At 27.7% G+C, this 22539-nt stretch overlaps 1 protein-coding gene across 3 annotated transcripts in view; it reads right to left on the reverse strand.

The window, feature by feature from the left end:
• The window catches only part of Usp10 (ubiquitin specific protease 10), a 36081-nt gene that overhangs the window by 7142 nt on the left and 6400 nt on the right, over positions 1 to 22539 (reverse strand). For all 3 annotated transcript variants that reach the window (XM_014425080.2, XM_014425081.3, XM_067048442.1), the window contains exons 4-10: positions 17963 to 18188; positions 13441 to 13609; positions 12475 to 12549; positions 11175 to 11270; positions 7414 to 7578; positions 5150 to 5375; positions 4167 to 4226 (exon numbers count right to left, since the gene is read on the reverse strand). In XM_014425080.2, the coding sequence (XP_014280566.1) occupies positions 4167 to 4226; positions 5150 to 5375; positions 7414 to 7578; positions 11175 to 11270; positions 12475 to 12549; positions 13441 to 13609; positions 17963 to 18188 (1017 nt within the window). The remainder of the gene's footprint in view (positions 1 to 4166; positions 4227 to 5149; positions 5376 to 7413; positions 7579 to 11174; positions 11271 to 12474; positions 12550 to 13440; positions 13610 to 17962; positions 18189 to 22539) is intronic.

The raw sequence follows: 22539 nt of genomic DNA on the forward strand, positions 1-22539 counted from the left end.
AACATTAACCCAACCAGCATTCTAAAGTGAAGTAACGCCGAGCCTTAAGTTAAGGCGCACTTCACACCACAACCTGAGCTCAGGAGAATATTTTTGTTTTTGGATTGAAAGTCAAAACTAAGCTTGAGTAAAGCTTCAGAGGTGTGAGGAGAGAGAACAGGTAAGATCTTCAATGCATCAGTCATGTTTTAAAGAGACCTTAAATAATCTACTCATAATTCATATGACAAATCAATAATTGTATTTTATATCCAAATTTTATAATCAATAATTAGAATTTCACAAACCATTCAAAATAAAAATTATAAACCAAGTAATGTTGAGTTATGAATAGTTTTTTTTTACATTGCTTAATATATTTTAATCCTTTAAAAATATAGTCCACAGCACTTGTTTATCAGCAATAGCATTAATTAGTTCTGAAAGTACTGACCAAGACAGGGTTTAGCATTAAACATATCCAATGGCAATGAATTATAAAATTACCGATTTAGGACACATTATATACTTTTACAATCACAGCACACAAATACTGTAGTATTAAAAACCAAATACAATAATTTATTGAAAAAGTGACACAATTGAACTGAAATATAGAATTTGAAATTATTGAAGATATGGGTGGATAGTTCAAAGAGAATAGATACATACATTGACCCAAAATATAGTTAATGAAAACTAAACAGCAATGGGAAAAGATAAGGAACTGGGTAACTCCAAAGCATTCATCCAAACAAGCTTGGCGATGACAGCTTTAAAAAAGTAGTTCCTTAAAAAATAGGATTTTTTTGTTTTTCGGCCAAGACTGAGTCTTATACTGCCTAACAATGGTTGGTTGGTCAAGTTTATCATTTTGTGGGACTGCCACTCAATGAAAAAAATCAATGCCCCAAGGCCAGATTCTGACCGGCGCTGCCAAGAGACCCCAGGTCGGTAGGACTATGTCTAACCACCTGAGCTACGGACGGCCCTATAAATAGGAATAATGGGACAATGTAATATATGCTCTTCCTTACTATTCCCTAACAAATCTTTGATACATAATGCTAGATTACCTATAACATGTACAAAAAATATCCAATAAAGAGAAAAGTACCCGACATGAATTCCCTTAACTAGACTGTAGATAAGATCACCTTTTGAAGAAATTGATCCCTTTCAACTTAATAATTACAAGAGGAGGCTACAGACATTGGACCACAATTTCAAAGAAACTTTTTTTGATGATACTAAATCGAAAAATAAAAACACATAAACACGCATCCAATTGTTCTTGTTAACGCACCCTAGGAGCCGAGAAAAAAGAATATTTAAAATAATTGTAGGCATTTTTTAAATTATCGTAAGTCGCCTATGTCCTCCATGTATTTAATGGTCATCATATACCAATCAATTTGTTTGTTTTATTGTGTAGAATAACATCAAAAGATTGTTCATCGTATTGGATTAGTTTAAGTGCATAAAATAATACAAAAATCAGAAGTAATTTTCAGTAAAGTAGACCAAAACAAATTAATTGTAATGTTTGTGGTGTTCGAAAAAAAGAATTGAAGACTCCACCAAGTAAGGCGAAAATTTTGAGTTAAAAATAATTTTTAGAATACTATCAAAATATATATTAATGTGTTCTTCACGAGGTGTGAAAAATGACTATCAACTTTATTCCTTCATAAAAAATTATTTATTCTACTTTGCTAATCCAGTCGGACTAAATTATTTCAATACTACAATTTGGCATATATGAGTAATAATAAACCATTGGATTTGTTTTTGGATGTAGAATAACAAAAATATATGTATTAAGAGAGTTAAAATCCATACTATATCACAAAAATTTCTTCCGATATAGTAGTAGGCCAAAAGAAAAAGTTTCATTGAAATCAGTGATCCCACATGCCTTGCCTCCCCTAGAGCTAGTGTTTTTCCAAGATTATAAAAATATTAAAGTTAAATTTAACCTATATTTTTTGTCAGTCTTTTTGCAATCACAGCAATGGCTTTAATGCAATGAGTATGTAGAAAGACATTGATTATTATTCCCAGACTTGGCACTCTTAATCACATTACTTCAAATGAATAAGTAGGCTAATATCTGGGGGGTTCAAATATAACATAGATCAAAAATATATCCTAACCTAAAATTACTAGTAATTGTAATTTTATTTTTTATATCTTATTTATAAAGAAAAATCTCACTATAAATTATATTGATAAGAGTAGTTATTTACAAAAAAAAGAGAAACTAAAATGACAAATAACTAAAGAAAAGTACAAGTGTACATAGAATTGTGTAACAAGAACAATATTTTAAAGTTACATTAATTCAAATGACATTCTAAAAGTAAGATATTGAAAGATAGAAACCTAACTAAAATTGCTTTATATTTAAGGTAAATCTAATCTTCAATCTTATTATTTAAGTAAAGATTGAATTTTTAAACAAAATTTTGAGATTGAGGAAGCAATGAACATACATTATTTATATATTATGGTACCACTTGTGCCATCATGATTATAGTCTCTGTCAAATAGTTTTCTAATATAATTTAGACATTGCAAAATACATGCTTCCTTTACTTTTTCGCTATAAAATTTTCAAAAATAATATTCAAAACTAATGTAGAATGAGATTGAATACATAAAAATTAATAATCATATAATTATAAATCTCATAACAACCAATCAAATAGTTAATGGTATAATTTATGAACTAATAAAATTTAATATTCATAAAATACTAAACAATAAAAATTTTATCAAAAACAGTACTGGAAGTGTAAATTGAGACAGTAGCTGGAAAAAAAGGTTCTCTGCCTGAAAAGCATAATCAAAACACTACAATGTAAAATTTAAAAAAAATTATGTAAAAAAAAAATGAAAATAGCTCTCATTTGTTGTTTTACAAATTTTTTTATGGAAGTAAAAACTGATAAAACAAGCATTTATTTATTCAGGCACATACATGAATTTTTTTCACAAAAATAAATTTTAATATTTTTTTTTTTTAAACAATACTAACAAGCCTAAAATTAACAACATAAACAATCATCAAAACAAGTATTAGGTTTGGATATAGCTAATTTTTCCTCTATAAAACTTAAAACAGTTTTTTGAACCCATTGTTAACTGACCACTAGTTTCACTTTTTAACAGGCCGTAAATCTTGAGGTATGGATTTTAAAGACACAGCCGATTGGTCTTTGTATGAGAATAATGTGTAATTCAATGAGGAATATTGTATCGCAGATTCCTAAACAATTCCATGCAGTGTGGGCGTACGGTTGAGGATACAGCTAAGTATAAGACAGTCTAACAATGATATAGTCATTTCATACATACAATGTTATCTTTTCCTTATTTCATAAACCTTTGATTAATTTTCCTTTAATTACAATAATTTTTCAAACATTCTCTGAAGCTCCACAAAAAAGAGATTGGAAAGACTAAATATTAAACACGATTGTGTATAGAAGAATACTTCCACAAAAACTGTTCCTCAAAATTTGGATTTACTGTCTGTAATTTGGGGAGCAATGAAAAGCCAATATACATCTCTATCAAACCTTTTTAGCTCTCGGTAGAATCAACTATACAAATTATACAGTTCTCATCTCAAAAACTCTGAAAAAGATTGCTTAGAACAACATTCTTCATCAACTTGAATGTTGTCTTTGTATCTTTCCGAACACGTTTCCCAGCTTTGGATTGATTAAACTCTACCTTATCTTTCTGTATGTTTACTTGATTTTTGTTACAAACTTCAGACACTTTCCGTTTCATACCTTTGATGTAATTCTCAATGACCAAATTATTTCTTACATCACAGACGATCTATTTGTCAACATTACTCCACTAAAAAAATTCACAAAAACAAGAAAGAAAATCCTAACTGAACCACCTTTAGACATTTCTATGATCTCTCTTTCTAACAATTATACAATTTTAAAAATTATGAGACAACTTTGAACCTTCTATATAAAAACAAAATAGATATCAAGGATCCTAAAAATATTGTCTCCAGAAAAAAGAAAACACCATTTTTATAGCTAATGTCTCAGTTGAAGAATTTTAAATTTTTAATCACAAAAAATAAACCTAATTTATGTTAATAAAAATAAATAATTAACTGTTAAACAAATTAGTATTAAAATAAAAATAATAATCACCTGCAAAAAGCTTGTATTGCCTCATTTTAACACTACTTTTATTCTTATTGGAAACCAGTTCTGTAAAAAATTAAAATATTAAAATTAATTTTTATTCATCAGTTTAGGCATAACACCTTAAAAAAACAAAAACAAATAAAAAACAGAATAAAATTGAATATTTTAGTACCTAAATAGTTATTATAGATAAATTAGGCAACAGAACCACATTAAAATTAAAAATAAAAAACAACTTTAGGATAAAGCTGTGTAAACTAGATAGCAAGAACATTATAGATTTGTGGTGGCAAGATTAACGTCTTCAGCGGCAATAATTGACGTTTGCAAACAGAGTGTTGGAAATGGGTTTGCCATTGTCGAAATTATTATCAACATTTTTATTTCTTTAGTATATTTCTTTTAAATCTATTTTTAATTACAATTCATTTATAGTTTCATTATTTTACATTTCTTTTAGTGGCAAACCCATTTGAAACCTCTCACCATATGATCAATTACAATTAATTAATTATGAAGAACTTGTGTTGTTAAAAAAAAAAACCGAACGTTATGTTAATAATAATTATGAATGTTTTGTTATATATGTCAAGTGTAAATATTGTTGTATTGACAAATAAAAAACGTAACTAAAGAGTCATCTTTATCGTGACACAGGTACACGCACTAAAGATTTATTTCAGAATGTCTTAAGATATTATTCTTGCCTTTCATTGCTTAATGTGATTTGTTTTGTGGTCCGTATTATAATTTTTTTTTTTTTAATGAACCCTATCTCAGTTTGTAGGCCAAAAACTTAGATCTATGTATACATGAAGAATATTTTTTCTTTAACAGTAAAGCAACTAAAAAAAAAGAGTAGTGTCAACTAGTTCGATATTCTTAATGAGTAATAGCTTAAAATAACATTTCACAATTAAGATTTTTTAAATTATTAAATTTAGAACATAAAAAAAAAAAAAAACATACAAATTATTTTAACTTACTTGGGTCTATTTTAAGATCAACAGGGAATTCAAGAGCTTTGACTATCTTATGACAAGATTGTTGTTTATAGTGGAAACACTTGAGGTGAAGAATGAGAACGTTAGGAAGTTCCTCGAGATAGTGCTGTTGCCAAGCTTCTCCACCAGAACCTCCGCTACTTCCAGCACCCTCTACCTGATCCCATCCAAAATATTTCTCCAAAGCCTGAGGTACTGAATCAGAGGACTGTAAACCAAAAATTATTCATAAATAAAATATTATTTCATAATTCATTTTCCTGAAGATTTATGTATTTTTTTTTTTAAATACAACTATTTTAGACTAATATAACTCATTACCATTTCACTGATGTTGCAAAGTATACGAATAATTACTACTGTTATTAATTATTAAAAATTATATTTGTTTTAATAGTAACAAAATAGTTAATACCTCTTCAAATACAAACGATCCACATAATTAGCAATCAGACAGAGCAAGATAACTGTTTTATAATTTTGGCTACATTATGTATAGAAAAATAGCAAACAACCATTATTTTTTGTGCAGTTTGGGAACAGTGCATTTTCATTACTTATAGCATCTTTCATTATCCATTTTTGGGTAATAAATTTTAAAAAGAACTGCAGTAATAAATATAGAAAGCTAATTGAGACATTGAGAACAAGAGTGGATTTTGGGGCTTCCAGCCAGTTTTGAAAGTGAATCTTCAACTTCTCTTATTAGGGACAAATTAAAAAAAAAATTATTACATTTATTACCAAAAATAGTTGTGAAACAGTGGGATAGTTTTCAACCCCTCAATTGTCATTCATTGTATTACAAATTAGGAACAAAAAATATGGGTATTACAAAAAAATAAACAAAATAACAAACCATTAGTACAAGAAATATTTTGGATTTTGTCTACATTATATGATAATGATTATAATATGTATTTTAAAGATAATATCTAAAAAAAAATTGATTATTTTATAATACTATTTAATATATCATTTAGGAATCCAAGAAATCCTTGCATATAAGTTAATTCGATATTAATGAAAATATCGCAATCACAAGCACTGATTGGAGTAAATAGCCATCAAATGATAAAGAGGAAATTAAGAAATAGCTTCATAATAACGGGGAATTAATGCACAATGGGTGCACTTGAAGAAACAAATAGCTTCATAATAAGGGGGAATTAATGCACAATGGATGCACTTGAAGAAACAAAGGGCGCTTGTGCTGCATCCACACGTTTGTGTTCAGTTAGCATCGTTTTAGAACTGCCAACAGACAAATATTTGTGCTATCCAAGTTTTAGTTAATTAAAGACTTTCCCTAACTTTCGAATTCAATAATTAACTCTAGTTTAAGATTGTATATTTTAAAATTCTATCGATTCAGTGTAAATACTTGGTTTTAAATCTGGTTAAAACTTTAATGTTTTTTTTTTTAATATAACACAACACAAATATCAAGTTTATAAAGAAATTATATGTCTGGGTAATGTAATTCACAAATACCAGAAATCCATTCAGGAACAAAAGTTGAATTTATAGATGATACAGTGCAATTTAAATGAATTTTTATCACCTACAAAATACTTTGCTCATATTTAAGCTTCCTCTCCTGTTGCCTATCTTAATTTTGTACCTTTTGATAATGAAAATAGCGTCAATCAAATGTAATACCCAACAAGTCACAAGAAAATACAAGCATGTGGATATTGACATTTTGTAACTTTCTTTCTTAACAAAACATTGGTACAAATCTTGGATTTCCGGTAATTAGCAAACATATAGATCCAACATGAAATAAGAACAATAACAAAACTTATTAATATCATGACTCTTTAGTAATTTTATTCCAATAGATAGCTTTCAATAATTTTTACAGTATACCACAAATTGTAGTAAAGGAATCTTCAGAAAAATGTTTCAATAACAATAACCGAGACGTCATGATGCTTACAGGATAATTATGTAAGTCTGCCAGTTATTTCTGAAATAACATTATTTCAGATTAATTACTAACAGACTGAAGTTTTAAAGTTAGTGAAATCTGTAAAAACACAGATGTCATAAACCCATTAACTTTTGTCTTAATCTACCACAGGTTAACACACATATACTTAAAATGCAGTATACTTGTTGACTCCATATGGACTAAATTGCCAGTTGGTTTTTAAATGCTATTAATAATAATTAAAATTAAAATTTTTAAATAGAATAAGACAATATATTGGAGTAACAGTAAACAAAATCATTTAACTCACCTCAATGTCAAGCTGGAGGGTGAAAAAGGGCTGAACATTGTCAGTTGTTTCATCCGCTCTTTGTAGTCTGGAACGTAATTGACCACGGAATATATCAGTTAAAGGTGTCTTCCCCATTTCTGCCCTACGGGTGATCCTACCATTCTTCACACCCTTAGATACTTCCTGCAATTGAAAATTTATAACATATTGAAAGAACATGATGATAACAATAATAATAAAGGCTTAACGAACTCTAAGGTTCGATGACGAAACGACCAATCACTCTCTACATAATAACAATAATAATAAAGACTTAGCCAATCCAAAGGTTCCATGCCAATATACCAATTGCTTTCTACACATATTCGTCTAAACCCAAATTTATTATATCAGTCTTGACACAATCCTCCCACCTACGCTATCCCTTGGATGTTTACCCATCAGTTCAGTGTTTATTAATATTTTAAAGATCGGTTCGTTAAAAAACCCTACAAACTTACACTAATCCCATTCACTTCTATACTTTGACCTGAATCACATTTATGAGGTACAGTTCCCTTAATTCGGTGTTGTGTAGGCTTCTAAATTCTCTTGTTAACTCATACTTTTTCAATCTGAATATTTTACATAATATTTTATTATTATAAGCCTTAAGGTGCTGTTCTTCCATTAGTGTAATAGACAGGCCACGTTTCACATCCATAAAGAACAGTAGGAGGGATAATACTTTTATAAATTTTAACCTTAAAGTCTGGACAGGAGATTCGAGCAAAGTAATTTTGAAATTGAAAAACAACAAGTATTTTCTGCCTTTACCTCGCTTTTATTTCCTCATCAATTTTGTTTTTTCTAGTTACAATAGAACCTAAATACTCAAACTACTCTACTGCTAACCATATACCTAGTTTTACCAGTATTTATTTCGAGATCTAGTTCCTTACAGAAAATATATTATAATAAATACAAAATATAATATATCAAGAAAATATAATTAAAATATTATAGTTAAAGGATGGTAAATTTCTAAAATCAAAAGAATATTATACTTCACTTTCTGTTCAATTAATCAAATGAAGAGAATAATTAATATATTATTTCCTTCAATATTATGGGAAATATAAATTTATTATTTTTCATTGTACGTAAGTGTATTCCTATGAATAAAATATAACATATACCATGTATGAACAAACAATTCTTCAAAATGTGAAGAAATAATAATAAAAAAAGGAAGTAATGTTTCCAGAACAACAGTTATGATAGGAGGTGATTCATTCACAATCACACTCAACCACCAGGTTTTCACTCAATTAAGGGAACCCACTTTATAGGTGTGTGATAGGAAGGCACCAGAACCCACAGGTTTGGCTAACGGCTTCTATTGCAAATGATTGAAATCTAGGCCAGAGAGATAGTAACACAGTTCTTTACTCACTGAGCTACCCTGATCCCGTGTGAAAATGTAATGGGACAAATACTCATAAGCAACATGGAATACAGTGGTAAGAAACCAAATGATAAGATATATATGAACAAATTTTTAACCTTCCTCTCCCCATATTTTCAAGACCTCTTCAAACTAATTTAGCCCTTTATAACATATTGTATAAAATAAATAAAAGGTTATTACTACTTAACTGGATTTTCATTTTAAATAAAGAAAGTAAATATATTGTACCAAAAAGAAGCCCATCTGATTAAAATTACCTGTTCATTATAACCAACAAGCAGTAAAAAATTACCTAATTTATTAAGTTACATTAAATAATATAATATCTCCTAACAATAACAAATAACATTCTAATCCATACTAATACCAAATACCAGGGCTCATTCAAACTAAAATTATTATTACAAACACGAATCTAGAAAAGGTTTTGTATTTCAAGTCATCTTTATTTTCCTTAATCAATAAGAAAAACATTAAAATCTAGTAGGTGACCAGAAGAAATAATATTCCAACCGACCTAGGTATATTCTAATATAAATAGAACAACCAACTAGGGTTGGAAAAACCGTTAAGTTAGTTCTAATACATTCTTGCATTAAGCAGACTTTAAACTAAGACTATCACATATTAAGACTTGACCAGTTGACAACTAATTCAATGGAAGGTTTCCTCTTCTTCTCATAGCAGTGCAAGCATCCCTTCGATATGAACTTGATCCTCTCTCCTCAACCTGTCTTCTCCATCCTTATTCTAAACCTCTTTTGTCAAAGGTCTCCTCGATTAAGCCTTCCAATGTTTTATCTTCCTTTTCCACTATTCTTACAAAATGGTCAAACCATCTCAGCTTGTGTTCTTCAATATCTTCAAGCCCCAGATTTGACACTGTTATATTTCTCTCAGTCTATTCTCTTGTCTTCCTCTCTAATCTCGTCAAATACTACATCTCTATAGCTTGTGTTTTGTGGTGAGAAGTCCATGATTCACTTGAATAGATGGGGACCGGTAAAATTTCTTTCCTTGTGTTTTTGACTCTACTTTTTCCCGAAAAATCCTTTCTTAATGGAATAAAAGCATTAACTTGCCGCTTTTATTCTTTCATTTATTTCACTCATCATATATCAAGCCATATTAGTTCCACTGAGCACCCATGAACTTAAAATTCCTTAATAGCCCTGAACTTGAAATTTTCAGTCTTTAAACTTGATTCCACTGTTTACATTTTTTTCATTTGCTTATTTAAACTAAAAATTATTACAAATACTAATCTAAAAAATTATCTGTATTTCACATCATCTTGATTTTCCTTAATAAATAAGAAAAACATGAAATCTAGAAGGTGGTCTGAAGGATTAATATTCCAACCGACCTAGGTATATTCTAATATGAATAGAACAACCAACTAGGGTTGGAAAAACAAACATTGAGTTATTTTAATACATTCATACATTAAAAAAAGAGTTTAGATCAAGACTATCACACATTAAGACTTTACTTGGCTCAATTTAAGTTAATAACTAATTAACTGTGGGTACAGATCTTATATTTTATAAAAAATCCTCAAGTGTAGTTAAATAAAGTGTAATATACTCTTTTTGAGTAAATAGTTTTTTGTTTTTTTTATAAATGATTTTTAGTACGGTTTTATTTTTATGTGTCAATGTTAAATATCGTTTCAGTATTGTTTATTTATGTTATTGAACCGAAAAGCAAGCTAACTAATTTTCATCATTCAAAGATGAAGTAAAAATACATTATTCAAAATAAAGAAGATGGCGGCGCAAGTCCTTCCAAAAGTCTGTTGAATCACGGTCATGTTGAGCAGATTCAAATATTTTAAACTTCATTTAACTTCCCATCGTAATTGTAACTACAGTAGCTTTGTAACAAACGAACTAGTTTTGAGTTTTTGCTTGTGATTTTCTTTATGAATATTATTCTTTAACATTTATTTTTCGACTTCTATTTTTTCTTTAATCTACTATAGTTACAATTACGATGGGAAGTTAAATAAAGTTTAAAATATTTAAAATGTACTTTCCTTTTCTAAGACTTAAGCTATAGGTTAGCTTAATTCAACTCTCAGAAATGCTTACCTCAAAAAAAACTTCAAAACGAAGTTCTTTTTTTGTGGTAATTAGTCTACCACTATAATTTATACAAACATTACAAAAATGTATGTATGTTCTAAACTATAAATGGTGTACATTACACTAAAAAACTGATTTTTTTTTTGTTTTTTTAAATAATGAAAATGAAAGAAAAACTGAGAATGAAGATAGAATAAATATTTAAAATTTTATATAAAACTTATTAAATTAAGAATTATTACCTTCCAATCAGAGTTGTCATCATGAGATTCCCCATTGGCAGTTACATCTCCATTAACGACAGGTACCTCCTTCGGCTCCTCAACCAGCTTAACTAACTATTAAAATATAGAAAATTACTCACAAAATTATGATTGTTTTTTTAGGTTGGAAAAAAAAAATGACAATTAATAACAAAATAATTATACAGTCCACTCTTAGTAACCTGAACTATTTGACAAAAAAATTCATTTTTTGGTTGCTAGGAAAAACATTGTTTGGTAGAGAAAAAATATAAACAACTTCAAACCATCATTTTGTTCATCATAAACTTTTTTGTTTTCTTTTATGTGATGATTACATATTATTCATTCAACATTATAAAAATCATAACGTTATATCAATGATTCGTATATTCCACATATAAAAATGAAAGTTAAACTAACTTAAAGATGAAAAGTATTGAAAATGAACTGATTTAAGCTTAATATGTCTAATATAATTAAGGATTCAAGAAGCAGAAAAAGGAGTTAATTGAAAGAGTAACAAACTTGATGTAGTATTATAACTCTTTCAAAACTATATAATAGAAATATTTATAACTCAATTATTCAACACTCCCTTGAGAAATCTGAATGAAGGACATTTGATTCAATTTTATATTCATATTAATTGTACCTTTAAGCACAATAAAAAATATGAATTAATCATTTCTTTGACCTACTAAATACTATTCCTAAGGATAACCCCCGATGTAACTAACCTTAAGCATTAATTAATAATTTCTTTGACCTCCTAAATACTATTTCTAAGGATAACCTCCGATGTAACTAATCTCAAGCATTAATTAATTCATTATCCATTAATTGGTTATGGACTAACTAAATTTTATTTTTTATAACAGTGGTTCCCAAATTGAGTTCAGTGCCTCAAGTATGTCAAGGGTACTAGTAAGTGAATGCCACTTTCTCAAATTATTACAAGAAAATAATAATAAAAAAAAAAGAATATATACATTGCATCTCGGCATTCACTTTGCACTGTTTTTTCTTCTTTTCTTAAATATTCATCCAATCAAAGGATAATTGCTGTAAATTTATTTTAGAGCCTGACAAGGGTGTCACAAAATCTTTCGGGCCCAACATAGATACCATACAATTTTTTTAGCTCAAGTAGTGTTCTAAGGTAAAAAAAGTTACAGACCTGCTGTCTTATAATAACCTCCAAAATGACAAAACTCAAGCATTAATTAATTTAATTATTAGTAGTTTCTTGGACCTCCCAAATACTATTTATTTAGGAATAATCTCTAAAGTAACTAACCTCAAGCATTTCATCATTCAGTCCATTGAGGAGAAGGGATAAAAATTCTTCAGCATCCTCTTGCCTTCCTTCAACCTTTAAAAACAAAATGATAATCAAATTATTAAACCAACACCACTAGAAGAAATATTAACATTTACTAATGATATAGTTTTTAAATACATCCTGCACAAACAATTGAATTGTTTATTTTTAAAAAGGACACAAGCACCAAAAATAGTTTTAGAGTAATAAAAAAAATCTTTCTCAGCACTATAATTTTAATGATTGAAAATTCTAAAAATTACAATATATTCAATGACAAAATTCTTTAAATTTTAACAAAAATCAGTCTTAACTTAAATAAGTTTTGCAAAAAAAACAGTTCTAGTTTGGAATAAAGACATTTCAAAATTAAACTACTGAATAGTAAACAAAAGCTATTATTTCTGGTTTAGTAAAACTTAAGATGAAGCCTAATAAATTAAGATTGAGAACTCACAGTGTGACAGGTTATTCTGTCAAACTCATTAACATAAATTTTTTCTTTCTAAAGAATATCACGAGTATATGAGCAATTGAGAACCAGAGGGGACTATCCTACATTGTGACAATTTTAAATAAAACTAGAACTAATACATTTTTAAAACTGTCCTTTGATAAGAGAAATGTAAGGATTCACATTCAAAACTGGACATAACAAGTTTGAAAAAATTTGTACAATCTTCTACATTATAATAAGGGACATTATAAATAGGTTCAACATTTAAAAGGAAATGAAGTATAAAACAAATAAATATCTCTATTGGTCACTCCATACAAAAACCAAGATTGAGACCCACCTCAATCAACAATGCCTCCTTAAAAAAACATTAGCTTCTACTAAAAAATACAAAAATTTAAGATAGTAATACAAGTTAAAAATTTTCTTCTAACTCAAGTCAATAAGAAACATAAAATAAAATAAAACAAGTGATTGTTTTGTACCTGGAATGCAGTTTCATTTCTTAGAGCATGTAACATCTTGTAAACATAAGTAGGTTCAAATGCCGGGCCAACAGAAATATCCAAGTCTTCCTTATCTTTCCATATTGCTTTTTCCCGACGACCACTCCGATTCACAGGGGCAGGAGAAAATTCCTTAATGAACTGGACCCTGGAAAAGTTAAGACAAATAAATGACTTACAAAATAAAATAATTTTATATTTTTTAATAAATAATATTATAAATAAATAATTATGTTTTAGAGAACTCTATATTTTGAGTAGTTTTTCAGTCAGAATGCAGACCCACAACTAATCAATATAAACACAACTGCTCTCCATTGAGAATTCATTTCTAGCAACTTGATTTTCTTCATTACTTGAACAAAATTTTATGATATGATGGAGTCCTCAATTTCATATCGTGGATTCTTGAATTTCATATGGCGGCTTCCTAAATCTGACATTTAATGTTTGATAAGTACTAGTTTAGTTAGAATTTTGTATTCTTGGCAGGAACAATATTTATATTGGTTATTCCCACCTCAAGAAATTAAAAAACATGAATTTTTATAATAGAAAAATAATAATTTTTTGTCCATAATTTTCACCTTTCCTGGTCTTAAGATTTTTTTCGAACATCACAAAAATAGCAATAAATTCAACAAGAGGCCAGAAATTTACACAAAGTTTGGAGGCATAAGAAGGGTGTAAATGAAAAGATGTGTGATATGCACACCGTACCAGTTTTAAGTGCTAATTTAAGGAAGTGATAGTCACTAGTGGAACCTCTGGTAGTGCTGCAGTACCCAGTTTGAGAACCATTTGCCTACAGTTATAGTCTATTAAGCTTCAACATACATACTTAATGCTTGATGAAGAAAACATTGATTTCAGACTTCATACCAAGTTAAATATTTTTATACTTTTTAAAAAATATTTCTTTGTATATTTAATACAATTATATATTCACAAACTTAATTGTAATTATTTCATACCTCAAAATTAAAACAGCTACTAAAACAATAAGTGCATAAAAAAATTCATTGAACAATGAATCATTGTTTCAGCAAATATTTTGAGAGAATTAGACTTGTATTCATAACACGATAAGTTATGGGCAATGGAAATGAAAGGAAACGACTGAGTAATTGGATAAAATGGAGATTAGAGAAGAATATTATTAGCAAACTTGAAATCTACAATAATGTCAAATCTTTTTCAGAAGGGACAAAAAATATGTAAAAAAATTATTCATCATATTGATGTACTATTGTTTTATTATGAAGTATTATCATTAGACTAATAAGTAGAAAAAAAGTCTCGTGCAGTGTACGCATCATATAACTGTCACTTAATTTCCTTGAACTTCTTAAAATAGAAATTTAGATCTCTTGAAACAAGGATTTCAGAAAATAATGAAATAGTAATACTTCTCCTTACTTTACTTACTATTGCATAAATAGGTAACCAAAATAAAAGCTGTTTATTATCATGATAGGCACCGAAACACCAAAATGTTTATTTATAAATTTAGGTTATCTATGCATCACTCTCCGCTATCTTCTATGACTTTATATTTGAACTATTATAGGTCTAAAATCTTTGAAACGCTATATTATACATTATTATTACAACTCTTACCTCCAGAAATTTTTTCCTATTTTTTATTTATCCATGCTTAATTACTGCTAACTGTGAAAGATGATTAATTCAAGTAAACAGAACTATAGTTACTTTAGAAGGAAAATTTTTTGTAAATTCAGCATTTAGCCTTTCTCAGAATATTTCAATTAGGAAAAGACGCTCCCGATACTAAAGACCACTTAGATATGACAAATTTATTCAAAATCCTTAAAGCTGTTTTTAATAAAATCATAAAACCTATGATAAATTGTATGGCAATTTTGAAATCAATTTTAATGACCAAGTTCACCTATATATAAAGGTATACACCTACCCTAAATATTTAGATGTTTGGTTTTTATATTTGAATTTTTGAGCTTGGTTTTCATATACACACAGACCGTTATATAAGACTTCATCATTTAGAGTCGGGGGATCTTTAAATACATATTTTTGTTGAAAACTCAGATTAAATATTTTCAAAAATCATAACACTTTCCCTAATATATTCTATAAACATATTATAGGAATGAAAAGCAATTCCACAACAAAAATATTGGTTTGTTTCAAAAGAAACAAATAAAATATTTGCTTTTTCTGTATTTATTATTCTTTTTAATACAGATAAAACTAACAGAGTAAAAGGGTTTCCGATTACCAAGTAAACAGTGGTCATTGAAAAGTACCAATAAAATTTTTTAAATAAGACTAGATTAATTTATAAATCATAAAAATATTGTTTACTATTATATTTTAATTTAAGTTTATATTACAAGTATTTTGTTTCATATAATTATTTGTTTTTCTAAAGGCAGTCAGTCACACTTGGAGGAGTTGCTCTCTACACCTTTGCTAGCATCCTACTGCAAGTATGTTCACCCTAGGGCGAGACTCAGATGGGTTTCCTTTGTAGATGATAAAAAAAAATTACAAAAATGTAAATGCCATTGAACTCCCTTAGTAAAAAGATCGGATCTTATGATGCCTATAAATGTGATCAGACCTCAAAAGTTTATAGATTTTTTATTCCGTTAAAAAGTTAAATTTTGGTTTTCTGAGTTAATTTTAGTTCAATTTTGTTTGTGTCGCATACTCCCTAATCCAGATTAAAAAATATAAAGTACTGTATTAAATGCTAATATATATTGTACAGATAACATTCTTTTATTTTCTGTAAAAGGTGATCAAATAATGTAATGAGTACAGTAGACCCACCTCGTGTAGTGAGCTACCCCTGACATAACCTATTCCTGATAGATGTAATCCACACTAAATACAAAATTTTTTTGTGCTTCGGTTTCTACATTGTTATTCTCTTTCTTTTAAACTAATTGGTCTTCATATCTTATGCAGTTTTTCAATATCTAAATTAAATAACCAGCTTTCGATTTCCTTTCTTTGTGTCAACATTTCACTGAGCTATTTATAGCTTGGCAACTCTGAATTTTGAGGTTCATAAAATAGAATTATGTTTTAAGTCACCTTGAAAGTCCAACATGGTCTTTCAATGCGTATTAAATAATAAAACACATCAACTTTATTTACATAACTACAATGTAAATAAAGAGGCTAGATTTCCCTCACAATTGAGAGTTTATTTTTAGATACATTTCTAATAATAGAAATTTTTTATATTATACTATATTATCCTGATAGCAACAATGTAAAAAAATAAATCAGTGAACAACATAAAAATGCATAAATTCTACTTATGTCGACAGACCATGTATAATAATAGTGCTGAAATCTAACAAGAGATATTTGAAAAAACAAAACAAAAAAACAACGTAACTCTATTCAGTAGAACACTGTAAATATTCTGCCTTAAGGTTAAAACAGATTTATTTGAGGTGAAAATAAAGTATTTCTCATCTGATGAGCCAAAAGCTTGAAGAAATGTTTATGGGAAACACCATTGTTTAATTTAAATTTAACTTTTCAAACATTGAACCAGAGAAAGAAGATACAGGAAAATGGTATACTTGTGGTAAAACCTTTACTTTTATAAATAAATTTTTAATAACAAATTTTGTTTTGTCATTTGAATGATCCTCGGTTGTTGAAGGTCAGCATTATGCACTGTTGTGGGAACACGAAATAATACAGAAATTAAATTTAATGAGGAAAATTGTGCACAATATTAATTTCCAAATATTTTTCCTTCATTTGAGAGAAATTCAGAAAATCAATAATCATTAACATTCATGTTTTGAGTCATAGTATAATATGTAAATTTTTTTTTACGTTTTAACTTAGGCAGTAGCAACTTATAGGAAACTGTTAACTACTTCCATTAAACCTTCCATGAATATATTGGTGATAATCCTGGCATATTTTATAAAATTTACACCATTGAGAAACACCTTAAAGCTAGTAGCACTCAAATACAAACCAATATAACTGATTTTCTTAAGTGATAAAAGTTGTGTATTGCTTTAAAAAATAAAAGCACAAACATATAAAAACATAAAATAAGCATTTTAAATTAATATATTCACCCCTATAATTGAAAATTTGTACATTTAGACCTCTCTTAGTGTGACCAAAACCAGACAACTGTTATTTTAAACCTGCCTATTAAGAAAACTGGCTAAATCAAAAGCCTCTTTAGACGATAAAAAATTCTAGGTCCCTAGAGATCCCAGTTATACAGGATATACTTAAATTTAAAGACTTATATGAAATGTAAATGAAAAAAAAAAGGGACTTATTTTTGAAAATAAGGGTATCTTATTTCATCCCCCCTTATTTGATTGAAACAATATTAATTTTGCTGTTATAATAAGAAACAATAAGGATAACAAAAAAAATATATAAAATATACAACATTGATGTGTAAAATTGAGAAGTACTGTTCTACGTGAATGATTCAATCAATCTGTTAAATACCTATACTCACATGCTATCGATGATGGGTGTCTTGGATTTAGGTGGCAAACCTCCAGGAGGTGGCCCACCAGCAGCATCTTTCACCTGCGATATCACCTTGATGAGATTGTAAAATGCTGGGCAGGCCAGCAGTGCTTGGAGCGTAGCGTTGATGTAGCAATAGTTAGAAGGATTCGTGAGACCTCGAGGTGTCAGCACAATGGCCTTATGTTCAAGTTGGTACGACGAGAGACGTTCTATATCCAATTAAAAGAATGAAGTAGCTGATTAATGTGAATTACGATTTTTTTTTTTTTTAATGACAAAGAGAACTAAACTTTAAAAATTATCTATGCAGCCTAATATATGTTATAATTAAGTACAACTTTTAATATTAAAAGGCAATCCTAGTTTAAAAATGAATGGTGAATAATCAAATAAAGAAAATAACTCAAGATTTTAAGAAAAATTATAATCAATATTTTGAATTTAATTAACTATTATAATGTTTGAAATTTTTAATAATTAAATGTGCTAAATAACTAATAAACTTAAAAACCAATAAGTTGGATGCTATTTTTAAAATTAAAGAAAGATTATATAGTATTTCAATAATAGCTGTTTATATTAAATTGACATGAGAAGTAAAATGAATCTGAGATACTTTCAGAAATCAAGTAACGATAAAAGTCAAATAATTATCCTTTCAAAGGTACTACACTGAGTACAATTATTATTACAAGTCCACAGACATGAGCTGGTATCAAAATATAACAGTTAATATTTCATCAATAATGAGGCTGAAATAAATTTAATATAATGAATGACAATGCATTTTAACAAATCATAAATAATGTTCCTCGGCATTTTATTTAGAGGGACTTTTACAGTGTATTTATCGGTTAAAACACTCAAATTACAGGAAACAAACAGTTCTAACAATAAGTTCATTGTAATTAAAATTTTAGGTTATCCCACGTCGCACTTATTTCAAGTTAAAATGTTTTATGTGCCAAAACTAAATTATTTAAAAATCACTAATACAAATATTTTAAAACAGATAAACGAGACATGAACCGAATATCTCATTTATCATAAAATTAAAGATGCAAATAATTCTTATCTCGAATAAAATAAATTAATTTTCGAAATCCTCAGTCTGCTAAAACTGAAGAGCATACAAATTTTCCAATGTGATCAATCTGATATTCTAAATGCAGGATAAAAATATCGAACTATCCACTATTAATAGGACTTCTAGATAGTACATACTATCTATTGGATACAAGTATCGATATACAAAAAGATTGTAATCTTCAACTTCTTTTAAGAAACTTTCCCACTCTTTTAATATTTGTTCAATGAATAGATTAAGTGTAGAACAGCAAATAAGTTCCAAAGAATTTGAAAGAAATTGGGTTAGAAAAATTTAAGTTAGTGAAAATATTTTCTATTTTATCATAAGTAGAGACCTAACTTTCATGTATCTTGTACCTTAGCTTCTAATTCGACCAAACCTCAAAAGACATTTGAAACATGGATAAAACATTCAAATAATTCTAATTTTATAGCGCACGTTACAGAGTTCTTCCTAATTTTTGAACATTTTAAGTTTTTTCTACACAAAATAGCACACTTCACCCTTTATGGGAAAAATTTTTTTTTTTTTTTTTGCAAAACATTAAATGTTTGAAATAAATTTCTCAAGTACCTGGAGTAATGGAGAACATTTAATATTATAGTTTATAACTTGGACTCAAAGCCTCCCTTCTCTAGCTCTTCATTTTTCAGTCTGACTAGTTATATTTCATACGTATATTATTTTAAATAAAAATTAAACAAAAAATCAATATGTCTCACCAATATGAATGTACCTACACATTTTTAATTAAAGGTTATAATTTTTTTGCACATACACTTATAGTTTGATAAGTTTTTTTTTTTTTTGCTAATGGCATATTTGTATGTAAATACACAAATGAAAAGCAGAACATGCTATATGAGATTAAAAAAGGAATTTTGCTAAGAAAAATATTTTTTAAAAATCCATTCTACTGCAGCAAGTGGCCTTGCATATTTTTTTCTAAAACTTAAAATTTAGGTAGTTTTAAGAAGTTAAAAAAATCTATTCCAGCCTTATATAGAAATATAAAATCATTTAATACAATTAGTTTCTTGAAGCTCTTCTATTATGGACATAGTAAAGATTTTTATGTATGTTTCCATAAACATAGAGAGTATTCAGCGAGATGATTCAAACAAGGTTAGGTGAGCTTTCCATGTATTAATATTATAAATTAAACAATAAAATTTATTATTGCAGGAACTGGGTGTGTTTAAATATAACATTTTTTGCTTTTTTACTGAATAAAAATCTGGTCTCTAATTATGAATAAATATAGAAAATGAGGAAAATCTATTTAAATTTTAACAATAAGTAAGGAATAAACTTTGATATTTTAAAAATGAAATATCAAATTACCACAGACTATGCTACCGCTAAAATAATTTTTCCATCTTAAATTATGACAAACAGCTTGAAACATGGCCTGTTGAGAATCACAGAAGTCCTAAAGCAATTGTTGAAGGGGTTGTCACACTAAACAGCAGTGGATTGATAAAAATGTTAACTATTTTGGCAGAATGCATTACCACTAAGATCTAAGATCCCAACCGGTTATTGTTTTTCTATTCCCTCATGTTTTCGGTCAAATGACTAAAACAGTAGTCATTTTAAGCTAGAATGACGTAATGTGAAGAACAATTCAAAATATTTTATATTACAATAATATATCTACCCTTTAAATTATTATTAAAAGAGAGTCAAATTATTTAGCAGAACAAATACTCTTCCTAGAACTTTTATTAATAAATCAATTTGCAGATTAAAATTTTTAATAGACCACGAATTGAATTTTGATAATGTGTAAAAAATTGTTAGAAGTAAAACAAGAAAATGACCTCAATGAACATACTTCCATTGATAAATAATATAATTTATCTTAAGTAAACCACTCAACAAGGGTGAACAGCTCCAACATTATAAATTCACCTCACAAATACAAATTATTCTTTATCTCCAAAGAAATGACGATAAATCAAGTTTCAAAAAATATCACTGTTATTCATAAGATCCAGAGAAAGAATGATCAAAACCAGTTTAACCAAATTTAAAGAAAAAAATATATATTTATCAGTTTGAAGCATAAAATATATGAATCCATTTAGATCAAAGGAATGTTAAATTGTTTTCATATCACAAATTGACAATTGATTTCATATTTTAGTAAAATTTCCACACACCAGGTTCAATCAAGAATTGGTTTTATAACCCAGGTACAATTTAAATATTTTCCCTTAGATTCGACACCTTCAGTAACATTTATTTAAGGTCCTGTAAGTTTCCTTATGGAATAAAAATAACTTCTCAGCCTCAAGATACATTAATAACAACTTATTAGTTGACTTAGAAAGCTCGTTTGATCACAGATGTTAATATGAAATACGAGCTTAATTAATACAAGCATAACTATATATAAGAATATAAAATATTAATTAGCGTCAATTGAAATTTATGTTTTGATTTATCAATTTCTCCCTTTCCTCCAGATGTTATTGACAAATCACTTTTCTCTTGTTGTTTATTTTATATATGACTTTTTATTATTTTATAACATATTTAAAGCAAAGTTACTCAAATGAATTCCATAAGATATCACAACCCTAATTTGAATAAAATACTGATTATGATTATTCATTCCCTGGTCCTTTCATTTCTATTGTCTCAATTAATAAGGATTAGTAGAGAAGGTACTTGTTAAATTAAAAAAACAAATGAAAAGAAATGACAAAAAAAACAACCTTCTCATAGTTAGGATAATTTTATTATATTTAAAATATAATCCTTCAACAAACATCTATGTCAATTAAAAAACTTTAATATATATTTTTTAAATATTTTATGCTAATTACATTAAAATTATTTTTTAGTTAAACAATTCCTTTTTTCGATTAAAGATACACATCTTTAGTCTATTACAAAAGATAAAATAAAGTATATTTTAAAAATAGGTAGTTGTCAAAGAAAGAAAATAAATAGAAGGAAATAGACTAGAAAAATGAAATATGGTTTTAGAGTTAATCTATAACATGTTAAATCATGATAATTGTAAAAAAAGATAATAAAAAAAAAAATTGACTCCAAAACCACATAAAATCAACATTTGAAATGCAATAAATAAATTAAGAGACCATTAATAATAATATATAACACTATGCTGTATAAAACAACAAAATACTCTGAACAATTAATAGTTTTCTAAGAAAAATTGTGAAAATTATCTAGGACTATAATATTTTGCTGTTGTTCTAAAAATACATGTTAGTATTTTTAGAACAACATCAAAATAATAATTAATAGTTTTCTAAGAAATTTCAAAATAAAAAATTTAAAAGAAAGAAAAAACAGTCTTGCGACAAATCAGTAAATGTTTCACAGCCTGAGAACTATCTACAATATATATACTTCTCTCCCATGCACCATTAACACTGTCTTCTTCAGTATATTGCATTATCATAAAGATTAGAAAGGTTTAATAAAACATACTG

The sequence above is a fragment of the Halyomorpha halys genome, unplaced genomic scaffold (assembly GCF_000696795.3).
Source record: "Halyomorpha halys isolate HHAL.00 unplaced genomic scaffold, Hhal_1.1 Scaffold494.1, whole genome shotgun sequence".
In the NCBI taxonomy this organism is placed as follows: domain Eukaryota; kingdom Metazoa; phylum Arthropoda; class Insecta; order Hemiptera; family Pentatomidae; genus Halyomorpha; species Halyomorpha halys.